The sequence below is a fragment of the Thrips palmi genome, unplaced genomic scaffold, assembly GCF_012932325.1.
Source record: "Thrips palmi isolate BJ-2018 unplaced genomic scaffold, TpBJ-2018v1 HiC_scaffold_11, whole genome shotgun sequence".
Classification (NCBI taxonomy): domain Eukaryota; kingdom Metazoa; phylum Arthropoda; class Insecta; order Thysanoptera; family Thripidae; genus Thrips; species Thrips palmi.
This window is the reverse complement of record NW_023144622.1, coordinates 8873582-8893769: the sequence shown is the minus strand read 5'-3', so window position 1 is coordinate 8893769 and position 20188 is coordinate 8873582. Positions and strand designations below refer to the sequence as shown.

At 43.8% G+C, this 20188-nt stretch overlaps 2 protein-coding genes and 1 long non-coding RNA gene across 16 annotated transcripts in view; 1 reads left to right on the top strand and 2 right to left on the bottom strand.

Annotated features, from left to right (window-relative positions):
• LOC117639240 overlaps positions 1–10323 on the top strand; it is a 19569-nt gene extending 9246 nt beyond the window's left edge. The window contains exon 3 of the long non-coding RNA XR_004587358.1: positions 10018–10323. This is a non-coding gene — a long non-coding RNA (uncharacterized LOC117639240). The remainder of the gene's footprint in view (positions 1–10017) is intronic.
• Positions 546–2638, bottom strand: LOC117639239. Its single transcript, XM_034374723.1, has 3 exons — positions 2386–2638; positions 1314–1464; positions 546–700 (listed from the first exon to the last, which is right to left on the bottom strand). Exons 1-3 carry the CDS (start codon positions 2621–2623, stop codon positions 610–612), a joined length of 480 nt encoding a protein of 159 aa, XP_034230614.1. The 5' UTR covers positions 2624–2638; the 3' UTR covers positions 546–609.
• LOC117639234 (dynamin-1-like protein) lies at positions 3270–20188 on the bottom strand. 14 transcript variants are annotated; one of them, XM_034374694.1, is made up of 13 exons: positions 19753–20188; positions 19093–19198; positions 15693–15813; positions 13941–14058; positions 13019–13242; positions 12513–12723; positions 11383–11483; positions 11166–11312; positions 10918–11078; positions 6803–7160; positions 6173–6395; positions 4921–5126; positions 3270–3646 (listed from the first exon to the last, which is right to left on the bottom strand). In XM_034374694.1, exons 1-13 carry the CDS (start codon positions 19997–19999, stop codon positions 3602–3604), a joined length of 2268 nt encoding a protein of 755 aa, XP_034230585.1. In that variant the 5' UTR covers positions 20000–20188; the 3' UTR covers positions 3270–3601. The 14 variants fall into 14 exon arrangements, with proteins under 14 accessions (XP_034230585.1, XP_034230587.1, XP_034230590.1 ...); XM_034374696.1 differs by lacking the exons at positions 19093–19198; positions 19753–20188 and adding an exon at positions 18757–18885; XM_034374699.1 differs by lacking the exons at positions 19093–19198; positions 19753–20188 and adding an exon at positions 18579–18682.

Genomic DNA, 20188 nt, shown 5'->3' with positions numbered 1-20188 from the left:
TGAGCCAAAATGAAGCTTACTCAATTATCTAAAATGATTTTAACACAGAAATTGTAAAATCTTAATCCGTCTACATCAAAATTTTTTTTTAGAAAAGTGCTTTTAACATGTATGAGCCCCCTTAAAGGGTGTCACATGACAACAGCTAATAAAAAGATCATTAGCCGTTACACAGGGACAGATGGACCATTATTGCTACGATCGTTACTAAAAATAAATGCGTAACACGCAAACTAAAAGAACGCACACAGTCTTAAAAGCAAACACATTAGTAATTCAAACATCACTCCAGAGACCCCTAAATATAAACAAAACCACGCTAGCTGTCAGATTTGTAGCCAGTAAAAACGATGAATGCTTGTTCAATCGGCGTGGCAATTCTACAAAGAGATGTTCAAATAATACACGTCGAAAGGACATAACACAAGACATCTTTCAACCACGTGGAACCCCAACTTGATCCCCGCAGAGAGATCGGAGGCAGTGTAGGTTTTAAAACATGGTTTTGTAGAAATACTTTGAGTAAACACCTAGATCAACAGAGCCTCGCATGCGAATTTCCTTAACTATCCGACGCTCCTCACTTCGGGTGCAGCAGCTGCGGTTGCATTAGCCAAGCTTGGCCTTGCAGCGGCTGCATCTCTGCACGGGCTTCTTGCACCAATCGCAGCAGTAGGGCAGGAAGAAGCAAAACGGGAGCCTGGCGAAAAACAAAAAGAAAAGCGATATTACTTAATTAGTCAAAGAGCGGTCTTGGAAATAACAGTGACGCCGCACAGTAGGCCAGAAGACCAGTGGAGGCGGCTAAAATTCTGGACCCGTTTTGAGCTCCATTGCCGCTAAACGGGGAACCAAACGTGTGACCGGCAGTGACCCCACCAATGGATTCATCGTTCGGTGGGGTCACACGTCCGGTTCGAGTCCCATGCAGCGACTGGAGCTCAAAACGCGTCCAGAATTTTGGCCGGCGGGGTCGGTCTTCTGGCCCACTGTGCGCCGTGACACCCACACTCTAAATGACTTAAGTTGAAATTTGAGCTACGTTACAGCACATTCGGTGAAAGCATTCAGAGACTTCTGAAGACAAGTGAAAAAGTGAGTAAGTGCGGACAAAATTGTCAAAAATAAAAAGGTATAATCATTTACAACTGCTGCACAAATTACTAATGCCATATAATCGAAGTCAACGTCTTGTCCGTGAGTGGGTCAAATTTTATTTTATTACCACTCAATAAACTCTCATAGTATTTTTGGGCACAGTCTTCCACACTTGGTTTGGCAGAACGGTTCTGCTAGAAGTATTTAGGACTTACGTGAAGCAACAAATGAGGCAGCAGCAGTGGGTCTTGCAGGAGGACTCCATCTTGACCGAGACGAAGTTGGAGCCGCACTTGGAGCACGCCATCATGCCACCACCGACGATGTTGTTGACGATGACGGGCTGCTGCGCTGCTGGTGGAGAGGCTGCGATCAAAGAACACAAAAATCAGGTACATCAAGAATATGCTTCCCCACACTGAAAATCTACCGGCGTGACTTCGCGCCGCTGCAGGGGCGTGAATAAAGTGTCATGCCAATAAACGGCATGACAGAAAAGTCACGCCAAAAATCGGCGTGACTCAAAAATTCACGCCAATTTTTGGTGTGAATTTCCTGTCATGCCGCTTTTTGGCGTGACTTGTCTCATAAAACGCGTGGTCATCCACGCCAAATGACGGCATGTCACGCCGTTTTTCGGCGTGACGCCATAATTTGGCCATGTGTCCGACCATTACGTTTTCAGTGCAGGCAATTACGTTCTCACCGCCACAAAATTCGTCTAAAAATATTGACTGTACGTGTCTTGGAGTCACAGCAGTTTATTTCAGCTTTGACATAAATCTTCAAAACTTTGTATCATGAAACACAAATTGCTTTTAGTTTCAAATCACACTTTTAAAGGAATGCAGAATAGAATGAAGTTCCCACTAATTCTCGCCTACTTCCATGAGCATAGACCGATTTCAGCCGTTTCAGGGGCATAAATCGTTAGCACCATGCAAGGATAAAGTGTTTGTGCCTTCGTTTTTACCAGTGTACATTCGTCACTTGAGCACAGACTAACCAAAGGGAAGGAACTCAAAAAACCTTCAACTAGGAAATCTTGAATGAAGTCAAATTACCTCAAATTTGGTGAAATTTATCTTAAGTTTAAAGATATTCTTACAAAATGAATGAAGTTCATATCGAAACTAATGAAACTTTCACCGCAGTTCTTTAAAATTCATCAAAAATTCATGCAGAATGAAAAAATCTGGACACTGAAATTCAAAGCTACTCCCACTTGCAACAATTGATGCAAGTGGGAGTAGCTTTGAATTTCAGTGTTTAAGGTTTAAACCTTACCGTTTAACGTCACGTTGGTAACTGGGGCTGGTGGTTGAGTGGTGAGTAGCGGCGCGTTGGGGACAACACCACCATCTTGAAGCGGATACTGCATGAGTTGATGCGGCGGGTTTGAGAACCCACCACCGTGCTGGGGTGGGTGCTGGTTGAGCTGGTGCGGCGGGGTGGAGAAACCATCACCGCGCTGAGGGTACTGGTGGAGATGAGCTTCCACTGAGATTCCGAACGCTATGAGCATAGCACGTATGGTGCAATGCAGCTGAGATATCGCACCATACGTGCAATGCGATAGCCATATTGCACCACGTTATTTCATTGTTATTTCAAAGTTATTTCATGAATATTTCAACGTTAATTCGCGTTACATCAGGTTATTTCACGTTATTTTACGTTACTTCGCCGTTATTTCAACATTAATTCACGTTATTTCAAGAGAAATGTACACCAAAATTCAAGTTGTTTGCCCCGCGGCAGATACAGAAACTTGAAAACTCTTACAGATTCCGTGACGCCTGAGATATCCCGCCACACATAGATGTCGGTCTTCATCCTTGTTGAACTGCAGAGGCCTTTGTTAGATGACACATCTTCCTTAATTGTTTGACACCCCAAAAACTGAAACTCATCTTTCATTTCGGAGCCCTACAACTTCGCCTGGGTACGAGCTTTACAAAAAACGATTATTTCTATCGATTAGACGATGATTCCCCCTTTATTTCACGGCGAATCATTCCAAGGATATTGATTCTACTTTGGACTAGGTTAGGTTAGATCACAACTTATCTTCCCAAAAAATTTGTGTTCAAATGAGTATTTAAAATGATGTTAAACCTCGGTTTAAAGTAGATGTGAGGCCTTAAATGGAATAACTCATAGGCATTTACTTTGCGAAAAATAACCCCAAAACTTTATTTTTGTAAACCTAAATCAAACAGTCTCGGGTTGCTAGAAACACGTCAGTCAAACACGAGGAACCAACTGCTCTCACGTCACGATTATTTCATAAACGATCGGTGTCGCTAGCAAACCTTTCCATTAAGAAGGAAAATCTGTTACATGAGTGAAGCAGCTTTTTTGAAACAGCACACAAATATTCGAAGTCAAAAGAATCTTTTCATCCCACGTGAATAACTGGTTTTTGAAAATGAAAAATTTCTTTGGGATGAGAGTGCAACAAAACCTAGCAAATAGAATAGCACTTGTAACTAAACTTCAATTAATCTTCCAGGTCTACGATGACTCGTAGCGCGTCCGTCAGCGCCTAAAAGAAAACAACAAATTTAACGTGTATGAGCTCTCATGATTGTGGTTTCTGGTATGCTCTGTACTCCTAATTTGGCATAGCCCTGAAACTAGGCGCCTGTCGCCTGCTTCACTCCACTGAAAAACCAAACGTGGTCTAGACCACACCACTGGTGTAGTCAAATGGGTGCCATTTTGACCGCATCAGTTGGTGTGGTCTAGACCACGTTTGGCCACGTTTGGTGTGGTCTAGACGACGTTTGGAGTGGTCTTTCCATCAATGACCACACTAAACGCACTAAACGTGGTCTAGGCCACACCAACTGATGCGGTCAAAATTGCATCCATTTCCACGCGTCCTAATACTAGAATAATCCTAGCTTAACTGTGAGAGCAGATCCAAGACAATCCTTACTGCCAGAGCTGATCCAAGACAATCCTAACTGTCAGTGCAGATTTAGAACTATCCTAAGTGCAGAGGTACCTACAAGTGTTCATAAAGTATCTTCACTGCAAATCAGAGAATCTCGACATACCTGAGATACTATGTCCACGTATTTATATAAGGATGAAACTCTGTAACAAACCCTTCGACGAGTAATTTTATGAAGTATGTTGGCGTCACGGACTTTGAGAAAACACCGCTTTTCACGTAGCAGTTAGGATAGTTCTGCATTGACACGAAAAGTTAGGATTGTCTTGAATACCCTAGCAGTTAGGATTTTTCTATTAGGACGCGTCAATTTGACCACAGCAGTTGGTGTGGTCTAGACCACGTTTGTTTTTTCAGTGTGTGTAGGGCACCAAGTGTCACTCCGTTTCTTGGCACCTTTGACGCAGCCCCATGGCCCACAAATCATCTTGCTCGCGTGCCAAGCATGCACAGTTGCCCAGCTTCATGACACCTTTGCGACCTTTTGACGCTGCCGACACTACAAACCTAACTGTCTAAACGCAAGCTTGGCCAAGTACACACTTGCAAATGCATGCTTGCAAGAACACAGTTACAAACGCATGTAACTGTGTACTTGCAAGCATGCATTTGTAAGTGTGTACTTAGTTAGTAGACAGTTAGGTTTGCAGTGGAGCCATGGTGAAGGCAAGATGCTTGGTGCACCCTGAGACTAGGCGACATGAGCGTATGTCACCCGGCGACATAGGTGCCCAGAAACTGGGCGACAAGGTGCCCTGAAAAGTGGAACACGCACAAAGGCGACCGGTGTCAGTAGTTACGCAAGGGCATCCATCGCATATCATTCAATGCCAATGAACGGTGGTGTGGGAACTACTTACGTCTTTCTTCTCGCGGGTTTCGCGACGCTTGCGTTCTACGTCTGCGTTTTCCTCAAACAAACGATCCAAATCTCCTTCCAGGTCAGTGAAAAGGGACAAGGGCAGCGAGTCCCGGACTTTCTTCATGAGGAACTTGACTACTGCTTTGGCTGAGCAGTCCTGCAAAGTTCGTGCTACCAAGCGGTGATAGTGGTCAATCATTCTACCTGAAATCGGAAAAAGATAGTTGCCATCACTTCAGAAAAATGCTAAGAAATGTGAATGAAGCACGCGGCGTGGAAGTGTAGTGTCGTCCAGCCCATGACAGAACATGCACCGGCACTGCAAATCCAAGTAAGAGGCAGTTTCACTGCATTTAGAGCGGACCACTATGCCTCACGCTTACGAGTGTAAGACGCCGATGCCTCACACTTGCAAGTGTGGGAAAACGTGGCTCACACTTGCAAGCGTGAGACAGTAGTTCGTACAGAATAGTGCGAGACTGTCTACCACTTGGATTCACAGAGTGCCCGATTCCACTGCTCAGATAACCGCCCCGAAAGATGTTCATCGCGAAGTATGCATCAACAGGCTGAGGGAGCACTGGTTAAACAAAGGCATAACGACCACGCCCCTGGGGGCATTAACAGTCTTTCACGCCCTTTAAGGGCACAATAAGATAATGCCTTTCGAAAGGCATCCATTTTTGCCTTGAAGGCCTATACTAATTCACGTCCCTCTCAAGGGCATAGAAGAATTCACGCCTTTCCAGAGGCGTGAATCGTTTACGGCCCCTTAGATCATAGTTTCTATGCCTATATTTCACCACTGAGCATTGTTTTTCTTCGCCAATCCAAGTAAGTTCCTGTGTCTGTGACCACCCATAGGAGCGGAAATGAATAAATAAGCGTGAGAGAAATGGATTCACCTCAAAGAGAGGAGTGGGACCTCATTGGAATGATTGCTTGAATAGCTTAGGGCTGAGCGAATCAAGGATTGTCACTTCGAATCGAATAGAATCAACTCAGAATTTTTCAAATCAAATCTGATTAAGAATTGATGACTCGACTCAAACTCCACTAAGTTCAGATTCGAAACGAACGTTTCAGATTGCAATGGCATAATCGGCGTTTTACGATCAAAAATTCTAAGAAGAAGCAGTGTGTCGTTGGATCCGAACTATTCACCATCGAATATTAGCAAACGAAAAGAATCGAATCAAGGTAGATTCGGTATGATTTCGAACAGTTTGCAATGCCCTTCTATAACTTACCTATAGTGTCGATCTGCTTCTCGTCCTCACTAGACATATTCAATAATTCAAGTTGAGAGTCCATTCCGGCTCGTCCTTCATTTTCCACCTTTTTATTTTCCCTTTCAAGTTTGAGCCTCATTGTACCACCCTCATTGAAATGCTCGTGATGAATATCATCTTCGTCGCTAGGTATTCGATGATACATTATGTGGCTGCATTCAGACGCCACAAACTCTTCCACCTGAAAAGGGATAAAATACCGTCATATAAATACACAAGAGCGCGCACGCACGCACACACACAAAGTGAGAGCCACAGCTTAAACGCAAAGGACGTTCCAATAGGGTTGAGACTCAGCCAAGTATGCATCTGTAGGTGTGTACGTTCACACGCTTAAAACCTTGCAAAATACTTTCAGCATACGTAGTACAAACTAATTAACTTTGTTATACGAAGAAATAGTTCGTAAATTACGAAGCATTTTCTTTGTAAGCTTATGTAGGCTCAAAATACTACGTTATAATAAGCTGCTTTACTTTGTAAGACCTAAAATAGTTTGGAAGGTTTCCGGAGTGCAACTATGAATCTGTAGATGCACTCTAGTTTGAAGGGTGGGACACAACTCCAAAAAGTTTTGCTGGGACTTACCATAATTTTGGCCTTCTCAACCCATTTTTCAAGAGTTTGGTCCACCGCTTCGATTATAGCTTGTTTGAGGCGTGGGTAACGTTGAGCTTGCGTCGGGATGCATAACTGGCACATTTTCATCAATTCGTCTTGAACGGCTTCCACAGACGCCACGGTCGGCCCTTGCATTGCCTCTATCAGAGGTATCATCAGTTTCTCAAATGATAACTGTGTAACCAAAAATGGTGACTCTAAAACATTTGACTGTCGCATGGCAATCAAAACTTCATCAGTGGTGTAAGATTTGCAAGGAGCCGCCATTGTCAAGGCCGTTTCTAGTTTAACGTGCAGAATGTCGCGCAGTTTGGCGCCACCTACTCTGTAAGGAAATGGTGAGACTTAAGTTATTAGGAACGATTTGGACCAAGCCATCGTGGATTGTGTAATTTTTCCCCAGCCACCCAAGGTTCCGAACTCGATGTCTTGGATTCTGACGAAACTTTACGTAACGAGCTTCAGAAAAATTTTGAACTTTTTTGGCCCGCTCAAAAAGCTTAAGGGGGCTCATACATGTTAAAAGCACTTTGTAAAAAAATTTTTTGATGTAGTAGACGGATGAAGATTTCACAATTTCCGTGTTAAAACCCTTTCAGATAATTGAGTAAGCTTCATTTTGGCTTGAAGTAAAGTGACCTTGGACATTTTCTGGAGATTTAGTCGAAACGTTTAAAATTTTGGTTCTCGTAAGATTTTGTTCCCACACTTTCTCAGATCTGTGGGGGGGAAATCAGGGAGACTCATCCCTAGTAGTGCCATAGAATTGACTACAATTGGCTTTACATCTGCAATAGTTTTCAAGAAAAAAAAATAAAAACAGTTTTTTGTTAAAAAATTTGTTTAAAAAATTGTTAAAAAAATTGTTTTTTTTTTTTTTTGAAAACTATTGCAGATATAAAGCCCATTGTATAAAGCCCGCACCAGCCCCCCCAACCCGCACGAGGTGGTGGGTTCGCTTTGGAGGGCAGCGCGGGCGGTGGAGGGCAGGGTAAGGTCATATGGAAGATAGGTCTGCGGATAGACCTATCTTCCATATGACCTTAGGGCAGGGCGGGGGGTAGGGTCTGACTGCTGCCGCTACCTGCTAGCTGGAGCGTGCTACTGCTGCACGCTCACCATGCTCAGCGGCGGCAGGCTGGCAAGGGTGTGAGGCGGGGCAGGGTGAGGCACTTTGAGGGGAGGGGTCGAGTTGGCTCGCCTATTACCCGGTTTTCATCACGCACCGTGGTCATGAAGCTTTCGAAGCATAACACTACCCCTCCCATCCCAACTTCAAAGCAGTAAGGCAAGAGCCGTTTTCAAAGTTGTCAATTTACTTCTTAGTATGTTCTGAATAAAAATGGGTGTTTCGACTAAAAATGTAATTCTTTCAGGATGATGTGAGAAGGTTAACACACTACATGACTTATCTCAATCCGGTCCACATTGCCTTCGGATCGGGGCATAAAAAGTCTAATAATTTCACTGCATTCAAAACATGTTAAGTCTTATAAAAATTTTCAACATGATTCTGGGCCTTCAAACTGAACCACTCCCGTTGAAATGAATGGTTAGCCAGGGGGTGGCAACGGCCTAGGCGGCGCGTGAAACGATGCTCCCCGCTCGGGCCGGCGAGCGACGCGCGGCCGACCACTGTGCACGGTGTCACTAAAATCAACATAACCACATCAAAACTTCATCAAATTGAAAAACCCAGGTCATTTTCAGCATCTACACAAAATTTCCTATTTGTATGTAGTCATGGTTTACAGTTTTAGACCCGTTCAAAATGTTAAATCTCGATTTATAATCAAATTTACCGGCAATTTTAGCCAATTCAATATTTTGCAACGACGAAAAAAGTTATTTCCGTTCGTTTTAGGTCCATACATGCAGCGAGCCGATTGTTGGCCTCCACTTTCCCTATTGCGTAAGCATACTGGAATGTCGATACGACATCTGTGACGGTCACGGTGGCCCATAATGTAATTTGCAAAATTAGACCAAAAGCAGTTAGACTGACTTTGGGAATATTTTTCGTAGCTCTTTCGCACTTGTTTATCGTTCTGCAATAGCCTATACCACGCAGAATTTAATTCTCTATCGCCCTGTGGTAACGGTTTTTCCATCGGACGTTTCAGTTTTCACATTTCGAATTAGTTTTATAACACTGCAAACTAACCCTAAAAGTACACGTATTTGGTAAAGCTTCACTTGAATAAACTAGGTGTCGTATCGCAAATCTGACTTCACCACGTTGTAGAGCGGACAATTCTACATGCCCCCGTTAAGTTTCATCACAATCGGTTGATTGGTTTGAATGCTTCAAAGATATTTGAAAAGGCAGACGACGCTTTTGGGCTTGGCGACGAGTCGGGTCACGCAGCCGAAGTATGAGAAATCGCTGCGGCGGTTATGTCGTCATAGTTGCCGAAAATTGAATGCTATCATCAAACTAATCAACCGATTGTGATGAAACTTGACGGGGGCATGTAGAATTGTCCGCTCTACAACGTGGTGAAGTCAGATTTGCGATACGACACCTAGTTTATTCAAGTGAAGCTTTACCAAATACGTGTACTTTTAGGGTTAGTTTGCAGTGTTTTAAAACTAATTCGAAATGTGAAAACTGAAACGTCCGTTTGAAAAACCGTTACCACAGGGCGATAGAGAATTAAATTCTGCGTGGTATAGGCTATTGCAGAACGATAAACAAGTGCGAAAGAGCTACGAAAAATATTCCCAAAGTCAGTCTAACTGCTTTTGGTCTAATTTTGCAAATTACATTATGGGCCACCGTGACCGTCACAGATGTCGTATCGGCATTCCAGTATGCTTACGCAATAGGGGAAGTGGAGGCCAACAATCGGCTCGCTGCATGTATGGACCTAAAACGAACGGAAATAACTTTTTTCGTCGTTGCAAAATATTGAATTGGCTAAAATTGCCGGTAAATTTGATTATAAATCGAGATTTAACATTTTGAACGGGTCTAAAACTGTAAACCATGACTACATACAAATGGGAAATTTTGTGTAGATGCTGAAAATGACCTGGGTTTTTCAATTTGATGAAGTTTTGATGAAGTTATGTTGATTTTAGTGACACCGTGCACAGCGGTCGGCCGCTCGTCGCTCGCCGGCCCGAGCGGGGAGCATCGTTTCACGCGCCGCCTAGGCCGTTGCCACCCCCTGGGTTAGCTCACTGATACTTTGACAGAGTGACGAAAGTCCAAAATTTTGTTAAAATGAGATTTTTGGCTGCGTTCTAGAACTTTTGATTTTCTGTCGACTGGTGAAAAGCATATGTCGATATCTCTAATAGATTCAGCGTAGGAAAATACTTCAAAATGACGAAAGTCCAACTGTACTTTGACAAAATGACGAAAGTCCAGCCGTACTTTGACAAAATGACGAAAGTCCAACTGTACTTTGACAAAATGACGAAAGTCCAGCCGTTCTTTGACAAAACGACGAAAGTCCAACCGTACTTTGACAATATGACGAAAGTCCCAACTGCAAAACCGGTCGTAGGTAACTATTGCTTTCCAATTAAGATAATTATTCATGAGTTCAGTGACGGCATGAACATAAAACATGCCAGAGTTGAAAAGTTTCATTTTATTTGTGTTAGCAGTAAAGGTGGACTTTCGCCATATTGTCAAATTACGTATGGACTTTCGTCGTTTTATCAAAGTACGGTTGGACTTTCGTCGTTTTGTCAAAGTACGGTTGGACTTTCGTCGTTTTGACCTCATTTTCGTACGCTGAGAAATGGCGAATGTCCACTATCTCGGGAACTAAGCTGCCGATTGCAATGGCTCTTGAACCTAAAGAACACTCATGCCTTCAGGATTCTATGGTGTTAAACTCAACCATCAAATCCCAAAACTCTATTTTGCAGCTCAAATTTTAGACTTGTTTTGACTCTCCTGAAAAATAAGAGATTGTGGACTTTCGTCACTTTGTCAAAGTACCAGTAAGCTGGTGTGTCCAACATACCATAAAACATTCCAATTCTACAGCTGTAGAAACGACTTAACTACGTGACAAAGTCGATAAAAATACGAAACCCCGCTGAACGTACGTAAGTATACTTACAATTCTAAGGATAGATGGGCAGGTCCCTTATCACACAGATCTTTGAACTGTTTACTGAAGTCATTTACAACGCTTATCAGAGCTGATTTCTTGTCAGGCAAAGAATCACCGTATTCTTTCAGAATCTTTGCACAGATTTTAATCTCTTCTCGTAGTTTATTCTGAAACACACAACATTCATAGAATGAAACGAGGATTAGATCCCTCACTTGTTTGATTTAGGAGTGAGAAAGAAATTTAACTCTTGCCTGGACATGAGGAAGGCATCGACTGATGTGATTTGAAAGTAGTTCTTCAAGCCTAGTAGCCAGATACTCAGCACCAGCTCTGTCAGCAATAGCCCTGTAATGTTCTTCAAAGAATTGTCTTTCCTTTCGGCGCATCTCTTTCACGCTCTGGAACAATAAGAACCGTTCAAAACTGAACTGTACCCGACAAGGATTGGACACAATTAAAGATAATTACCGTTTTCTGATTTAGATCATATTGCGATCTGTTCATCACACCAATGATTCCTAATTTGACAGGGATGATCATGCCTGATAGTATGTCCGCGGCATTGGTACCTTCAAACAGATATCGACGAGGTTTAAATGCATGTTCAGAATAGCCGTGACCTCTCATCGAGGAAATGAGAATTTCAAAACTGTAAGACCACCAATGGACTACTGAGACATGTTCTCTTCGATCACCCGAGCGAAGTGGAGACAATTCAAGGAAAGCTGAGGTCTCCGCAGTTTATATTGCTCTGCATGCAAGAAAAAAACCACAACAAAAGTACACAAAGTCCTGTAAAATTTTTCATCAGGAACTTATAGTACTTTTAAAGTCCAATTGCCTGGCATGACGAGTGCTGTGCAGTCCAGGCCTCGTTGTGGTTTGTACAATCCTCGTTGTACTTGCTACAATCCCTGTCCTACTTTAATTGTACAGTTTTTGTTGAACTCTTGTAGTTCTATTCTCACTTTTTCTTGCAATGTGGTACATTTTAGGAGTAACTTCTTAGTGATCTGAACTAAAGGGACGCAAGTTAAGAGCCCTCCTTTCACATTGTGTTCATTAAAATACGAGTGAAGTTACCTCCTTTCGCCATAACAGGGCCATGAGAGCTATCCGTTGAGTTACTCCATTTTCAGATGAAATTTGCATTGTGAAATAGGTTCAGTTACAATATCCTTTCCTATTAATCATTTCCTCCTAATCTGCTAGGCAATCAGTCAGATTAATTGGAGTTGAGATGAAAAACCATCTGGACTTGGAGATAAGTCAAGTTATTCCCTTCTTCCGCTTCCTAGATCATATGTAAGTACGGACTTTGCAGACAGTTAGGATTTCTAGCCGATGCGCGCATCAGCTAACGCGTGCACACGCCATAGTTTGTAGCATGCCTGGCAATTGATTTATCTATCATGAATCTACACGGCAAACGCCAGTACCCTGCATTCCCAGACGGCTCCTGGAAAATTCACTTTTTTCCAGGGTTCGCCTAGGATTCCTATGTACTTACAGCTTACAGCGCTTGTACCTGACTACAGGCAAGCATTTCAGTTTCGCGAGTAGATTCCGTCTGCCTACGTACACGACGTGCGGCTTACCTCGATCCATAAGATCAATTTTCGTTACGACTGCAATCGTACGCTCCCCTGTCGGATCCACCCGTTTGGCGAGTTTCAGACATTCACTTGTCGCCATATCTGTATTGGCCGCCACCACTGCCAAGATGATGGTAGAAGAAGGTGTGATGTAATCCATGATCAGCTCTTCGACCTGTTCCTCTATGTTCTCAGGCTGGTCACCAACGGCGACCTGAAAGAAACAACGTAGTGTAACGAGCAGAGACGGAAACAATGAGAAGCACTCTTGAAAGCTTGCAAAGAAAAGTACTTTGCAGTGCGAAGAATTCTCCGGCTTTGAACTACGAACTCCATTGCGAACCTGTTTTCTTCGCATTGCAGAGAAGTAGATCGTACGTTGAAGGAAAATGTGCGCAACGTAGCGAACATTGGTTTGTAACGTTGCGCAGCATTTTCATTGCAAGTTGCAGAATAATACTTCGCAATGCAAAGAAGGATTAGGATGACTTGTCAGGCGAACCGCATACCTTGGTGAGGCCCGGCAGATCGACGAGCGTCAGATTCACCACATTGGGCGAATACACTTTCATGGTTATCGGTGTTGATATGATGTTTTGGTTTTTACCGGCCAAACGGTCAGTCTCCGCCTCTATTTCTTTCTGAATTTCCTCATCGTCGTAAAACGTACTATTTGGAGCGTGCGAAAACTTAACCCATTCGTTTCGCCACTCTTCATGATCATAGACGTTCTCTGAAACACAAAGTTACCGCATGAAATGCCAAATGAAGGAACCTTGCGATTATTAAGATAAAGCAAATGGCACGTTGAAGCGGCTGATGAAAGGGGCCTTAGTTCACTTCGACGCGTCCTAACAGAATAATTCAAACTGCCACAGTGGCGACATCTCGAAACTATTTCCATCGAGCTCCCCAGCTCTTTTTAAGAAAAAGACCATTGTCGGAAAAAAAAATCTAAAACTTCCAGTAAGTACGATAACGTAAAGAAAATGTCATGATTCTGACCAAAGTGAAAACTTCGCTACACTACAAACCGAACTGTCGACTGAGAACACACTTACAAGCGCATGCTTAACCACGCCACCCCTCCCCTAAAAAAAGGTTTCATCCAAACTGAAGAGATGAATTTCCAAGAGTTCGTTGGTTTGGCATGCACTAAATAGGCCACGTGGACATAGATTTTAGAGATATCGCGATTTACTGATTTCAAACGAAGATAGTTTATGAAGACTTTTAGGTACCTCTGCACTAACAGTTGGGATTGTCTAGGACTTGCTCTGACAGTTAGGATTGTCTTGGATCTGCTCTTACAGCTAAGATTGTCTTGAATCTACAGTTAAAACTATTAAATTAGGAGGCGTCGTTGTCACGTCTCATGACAATCAGTGAGTTTCTCACAACTGAAGCTTGAGTTGAGTTTAGATAACTTACTGCTACTGGGAACATGGTGCAGCTGAATTATCAGAGGGCAGCGCGTCACTAGTCCAGAGCCTCGTGGCAGGCAAGACCGGCCCACCAACGTCTCCAGCACTGACGACTTGCCCGCGCTCTGAAACAAAATCGCAAGTTATGGTTATGTTCACGTTATTGTTAGGCTTTGACGTCACATCACTCATTGCCGGAACGGGACATCACGTAGAAACGAATGTGACAAAATGTCACGTTCCTTAAAGCATTGTGTCAGATTCGTTTGAATGGGAATCTGAATCAGACGAAAATAATGCTTAATCACATTTCAACGAATGTGACACAGTGCTCAATCGCACGTGACATTTGGTCACATACGTTTGACTGTGATGTCACGTTCCTGGAATGAGTGTGATTGATAAAAGGAGTTTATTCGCCTCTTGCCAATAACAAGGGTAAAACAAAAGTGCATCTCGCTTGAGTCGAGCATTAAGTTACGCGTGCCACTCTACCAAAAATGTCCTGTCAATGCCGTTAATTTATTACCAGTTTTCACTGTAGGTCAATTCAAAGCGTTTACTGTTATCTGATCACGCGATTCACTGTGATCTTGTTTACGGTGTTCACTGTGATCTGGTTCACAGTAAACACTGAGTTTGACGCCGCTGAGCACCGAAGTGCTGCAAATCAGGCTCCAATTCACGGCGTTTACTGTGGCCAGATCACAGTGAACACTGTAACCAAGATCACAGTGAACGCCGTGAACTAGTTCACAGCAAACGCCGTGAATTGCTTAACAGCAAACATTGGTAATAAATTAACGGCGTTAACAGGACATTTTTTGTAGAGTGTGTACATGTTACGCTTGAAATGAAGCGTAAGCGTAGGCTAGAATTTTCCTTCAGCATTCAGATAGGAGAATCTTCTTTTGGGAATCTTGGAGGATGATCCTGCTACGCTTCAGTTCAAGCGCAACAGATAACGCTTGAAAACAGAGGGTGATATCACGCTTAGGTTTTACCAGTGTAATTTTCTGATAATTCAAGCTTCCATTAGACAATAAGGTTCAACGACAGAAATTACCAAAGTGAAGTTGTCGATAAGAATTTTCATTTACCGAAATCCAACTGAAATTTTATGTCCCGAACCTCCATAAAATTGCAGTAACTTTCTTTTGATAACAGAGTTATTGTCAAATCAGCTTCCTGAAAGTGCTTGGTGCCATTCATTAAAATGAATGATGAAAATATTAATTTCGTCGAATAGAACATACTAAAATTCCTTTGAAAGGGAGCGAGGACATCAACTTTTAATGGATTCTTCGGTCAGTTAAGTTTTGAAGCGACAATGTGGCTCTGGTAATTGAAGGGAAAAAACAATTTTTTTAATAAAACGGGGCTTTAACGACAGGAAACATGGGGGCAAATTGCATGCCATCAAATCTGAGAGCATAAATGCTAACACTCATCAGGAGTACACACTACAAAGACATTGATTGAATAATACTTATTTTGAAGGTCCACATATTCGATATTTTAGGGCACATCTTGATTGTGCACAAGCTTTGAACGAAACTGAGCACGCGTTTCAAAAAGCACGAATTTCACTGGCAACAACACACATTTTCGTGCGCAGTTGCGTACAGATACGTGCATTTTGAAACGCATGCTCAGGTTCATGCCAAGCTTATGCACAAATATAATCATTTGGTGTGAATTCACACAATGTAAATAACACCTAGAAATCAGACCAGACGAACTTATTTTAGTTACATACCTGAAAGCCCACGACTGCAATAATGGGAAGCTCTATCGGATCATAACCAAGTTTAGAGAAAATATCTTGAATTACATTCAATTTGGACAGCAAATTCTGCATCCCCATGATGGAAGTGCACCTGGAAACAAAAAAGAGAATTAATTGGCTGAGCGATAGCGAAGCCTGTTACTCAGGTGGGGTTGAAAAATTTTTCCTGTCTTCGTGCGTGTGTGTGTGTGTGTGTGTGTGTGTGTCCGCGCTACTCCTCCTGAACGGCTCGGCCGATCTCGGTGAGATTTTGCACACTTTTTTGGTATGTCCTTGGCTCGGCACACGCGAAATTTCACTATCCTAGCTCAACTGGTTCGGTTTTTATAGCCGAAAAACACCTAAAAACGGCGAAAAATCGAGTTTTCTGCAGGCAGATCATTTCTGTCCTGAAGGAAGGGGGGTCTGGGGGGCGGAGCCCCCCTGCCCCGACGAGTTAAAAGGTCAGGCCAATGGGGGTCTAGCCCCCCAGCCTCGACAAGTTAAAAAGTCAGGCCAATGCAGCCCTAGGCACGAAATCAAATGCTGTTTTGACCTTCAATCACGCAAATTAGGCAAGCGCCGCAGGCCAAGGTAGGTGTAACGCCAGGCGTGGATTGTCGAAACTGGCGCAGCATCGCGAAGCCTGTTACGACAAGACACGGTCTGCCGTACACCTACCTTGTCAGTTGAGAAACTGTTGTTCAACGAATGTGACGTCACGTTTCATCGGAGACTTATGCCACCTTCGTAAGAAAATTATGTTACGAACGACCCGTACACCTATACTTCAATCGAGGGGGAAATCACTCTTAAGACCTGCGACCCGACTATTACGTCTGTAACGCTCTAGTACGCCTCAATATATTGGGATTGAGTTGAAAAAAGACCAAAAAAAACCCTATAGTAGATCAAATTTTGAGAATTTCGGCTATTACTCTACAAATCGAGGAGTGTACATAGTATGCTCTAACTGGAGCATGCCTGCAAGCACGCTCTAGCTAGCGCATGCCTGCCAAGCATGCACTAACTAGTGCATACATGCCATGTACACGCTTCCTGATGCAGAAAACTCCCTACCCCTTATGCAGTAAATGTATGCTTCAGTTAGCGTGTACATGGCATGTATGCACTAGTTAGTGCATGCTTGGCAGGCATGCGCTAGTAAGAGCGTGCTTGCAGGCATGCTCCAGTTAGAGCGTACCATGTACACTCTTTGATTTGTAGAGTACGCTACTATTAACGCATACTATCACGCGTGCTATTACGGACAGAGTGACCCGACTATTACGCGAGTGCTTTCCCCCTCGACTTCAATGCGTTCAATTGCGGCTGCATCGTACGTTTTGACAGTTTCTGTGCGGTTTTTTATGTTTTGGCAATTTGTTAAACGTAACGCACCTTTTTTTAATTTTTTTTTTTTTTGGGGGGGGGGGCAGAAATGGCCTCAAAAAGCGTTGCATATTTTAGAGACGGCCCCCAACAGCGATGAAAGATAATACATTGCCATTGAGTCCTATGCCCTCCCATTCCAGGACCCTGACATCGCGTTGAAACGAAGTTGACAAAACGTCACGTTCTTCTGAGCATTGCGTCGCTTCACCGTTACTCAAACTGCGATAACCACTGTCTATATTTTGAAATAAAAAACTTATCACATATTTTAGCAATCATGACAACTAAAAATCTGCAATAAAAAGTTATCGCAGAAAAAACGTGATTAAAGTTCCTACAAAACGCTCTTCTATCGCAAAAATTATAAAATTATCGCACTCCCGGGTGCGATAAATCGTGGGAATCGCAAACTCGGTTTTATCGCAAAAATTTGTAGTAAAAGTATCGCAAAATGAATGACAGTGATTCTTTCGGATGTGAATCAGACAGAAATTAGCGTCTACGAAGAACGAAGACGATTACGAGAGTAATGTATAATGAGAATAGTAGCAGGTGCAGGTAGGATTTTGAAACTTTACACCGTAGCTGTTACGCGAGGCGAAACGCCCTTGCAAGCCCGGTTAAAGGGAGAAATGTTAACAAATAATTTTACTTCCTCTGTCAAACAGTATTTGAAAGCAGCGATAGTGCTTTTAGAGGAGATACGCTTCGGAAAACTCTGAAAGTAATCCACTCGTACAATTCCGCTGGGTAATGTTCCGGTTTAGTTCTTCCTCGTTCATCGATCGGCAACAACTACTACAATACTCTACTCGCCGAAGGAGTTCAAGATTCTGACACCACTGTCTCGATGGCCTCCCAGATTAACCAGCAATTTATCGAGCACTTCAATGGTTGATGCCTGCCCACTAATAAAGCCCTGACAGAAGATTGAAACCCAAGTGGAGAGTAGGCCGTAGACCGGAAACTCTGAAATGGTTCCAAACCGAACCACAATCAGGGTTGAGACAGCTATTCGTATTGTTGAGCCTCCCTCATTCGAAAGGGAAAAGGAGCACACATCTAGATAGTAGCGATTACTGACTTCTATGATCTGCTGCAGATGTTGATTGTTGACTGCCGCCGCAGTTCAATTCTTAACTAAAGCGCCGCCCTGTGCAATTCAGCACAATCACGGTTATGCGTCAATTCTTCATAATTCAACGCGATACCTTCAGCAACGCAAGACTATAAGCTGTAGAAGAAGCTGAACAGACGGATATGGAACCCGAAGGATAAAACGGGATAACAGTGAAGCCGTACAAGAAATGGCCAGTGTTCGCTGAGCAGCAGGACGAGCGCCCGATGTGAGACGAGGCCAATAAGAACTCCACACGGCAGTGTCAACGGAACTGAACTCGAGAAGTGAAATGTGCGACAGACTTCGCAAGTATGTCACGGGGCTTGGGCGTCTGTCAAGTCAAAGGGTCAGAGGGCGTTTACCGACAGGCTATTGTTACGAAGTCCTGAACCGGAAGTTGAAGAAAAAGGACAAGTCAGTGAAAGAGAGGTCTGCGCACGAGAAGCAGTGTATCAGGACTTGCTTAGTCTCTTTGCCTTCCGGTCCAGGGGTTCACAGTAAACCCACATTTCTTCTTCAACTCAACTGTACATTACATACCACGATCCCTTATTCCAAGATTGTCAAAAAACACCATTTCTGAAAGGGTACTCGGCAATGTGCATTCACTACACGCAGTTTTACCGACGGCAACACTGACGCTCAAGTGAAACGACATACGCCGAACAGCAGCACCTGCCAGTTCTCCCGCGTACAGATAAAAAAATCTCCTGTTACGGTCGGGGCGTATTGCGTATTCTGCCCTCCCCCATTCAGGATAATGCACGAAAAAACGGTTCCTGGTTGTCCCACGTAGCTTTTACTAGTACGCGATTTCCAGGGAGCTTTTGGGAAAACCTGGGACCGTTTTACGGTGTGAGCGCGATGAAACATTACCTTAATTTGGTGTCCACAGCGACTCGGCTCTCGGGAACCGCCGAAGGTAGTGCACGGAGACTGGCTGAGGGAGGCGTCCACTGCGTTCCAACACACGGATTGTTCTCTGTTTCGAACAGAGGCGCACGGACGGGTGACGATGGTGTCGTACGGTTGCCTGACCCTTGCAATATTTGCTGGGGGCGATCGACAAGCGAGTGCCGGGTTATTGGGAGAATGGGGCTGTAGCTCGCTCAAATCTCACACTCCACAGGCCGTCGTGCAAAAATTACGTCATCGCCCGGTGGGGGAGGGGGGGGTGTCAACAAGAGACCTAAGAGGGGTGACCGAGGGGTCGGCAACGGGAATTCCCTTGGTCGTGTACGAGGGAGTATACGAATATTACCAGTAATATAGGTAATATATGTGTAATATGAAGTAATACAAAGTAATATGTAGTAATATAGGGGTATTATTGAGGCGAAATTGTGGTAATATGCAAGTAATATATGGTAATATACAGGTAATACAGGGTGAGTTTTTACAATGTGTCAATAATTTGTAGGTAGCTTGCGCACCTCAAGAGGATCTCTTTTCACCAATGAACTAGTGGGCGCAAACGTCTAGGTACGGAGATAAATGATATTTAGAATTGGGCATTCGCACCTGCCAGATACACACCTGCGGCCACTGAGGATCTCAAGACCTCACGAGAGGATGTCGTGGGTCTAGCGGGGATGCAACGAAGGTCGCAGGGGTGCGGCGGACCTTTCAATTGACTTTTCAGAGGGGTTGCCGAGGGTCTCAAGTGGCTGTCGTGGTGGCCTGCGTAACAGTGGATCTCGCGCGGCTGTCTTAGCGAGGGTGGCAGGACTCCACGGTTTCTCCGTGAAGTCAGTGGCACTCCCTCGGGTACTGCGAGTCCCATGACACCCACTCGGGAGTTCCCACCACCCTCAGTGGCGGCGAGAGCCTACCTCGTGGGCGCGAAGGTAAATTACAAAACACTTATTATCTCAGTAACTAGACGTTTGCGCCCACTAGTTCACTAGCGAAAAATGATCCGCTAGGGGTGCCTAAACTTCCTACAAATTATTGACACATCGAAAAAACTCAC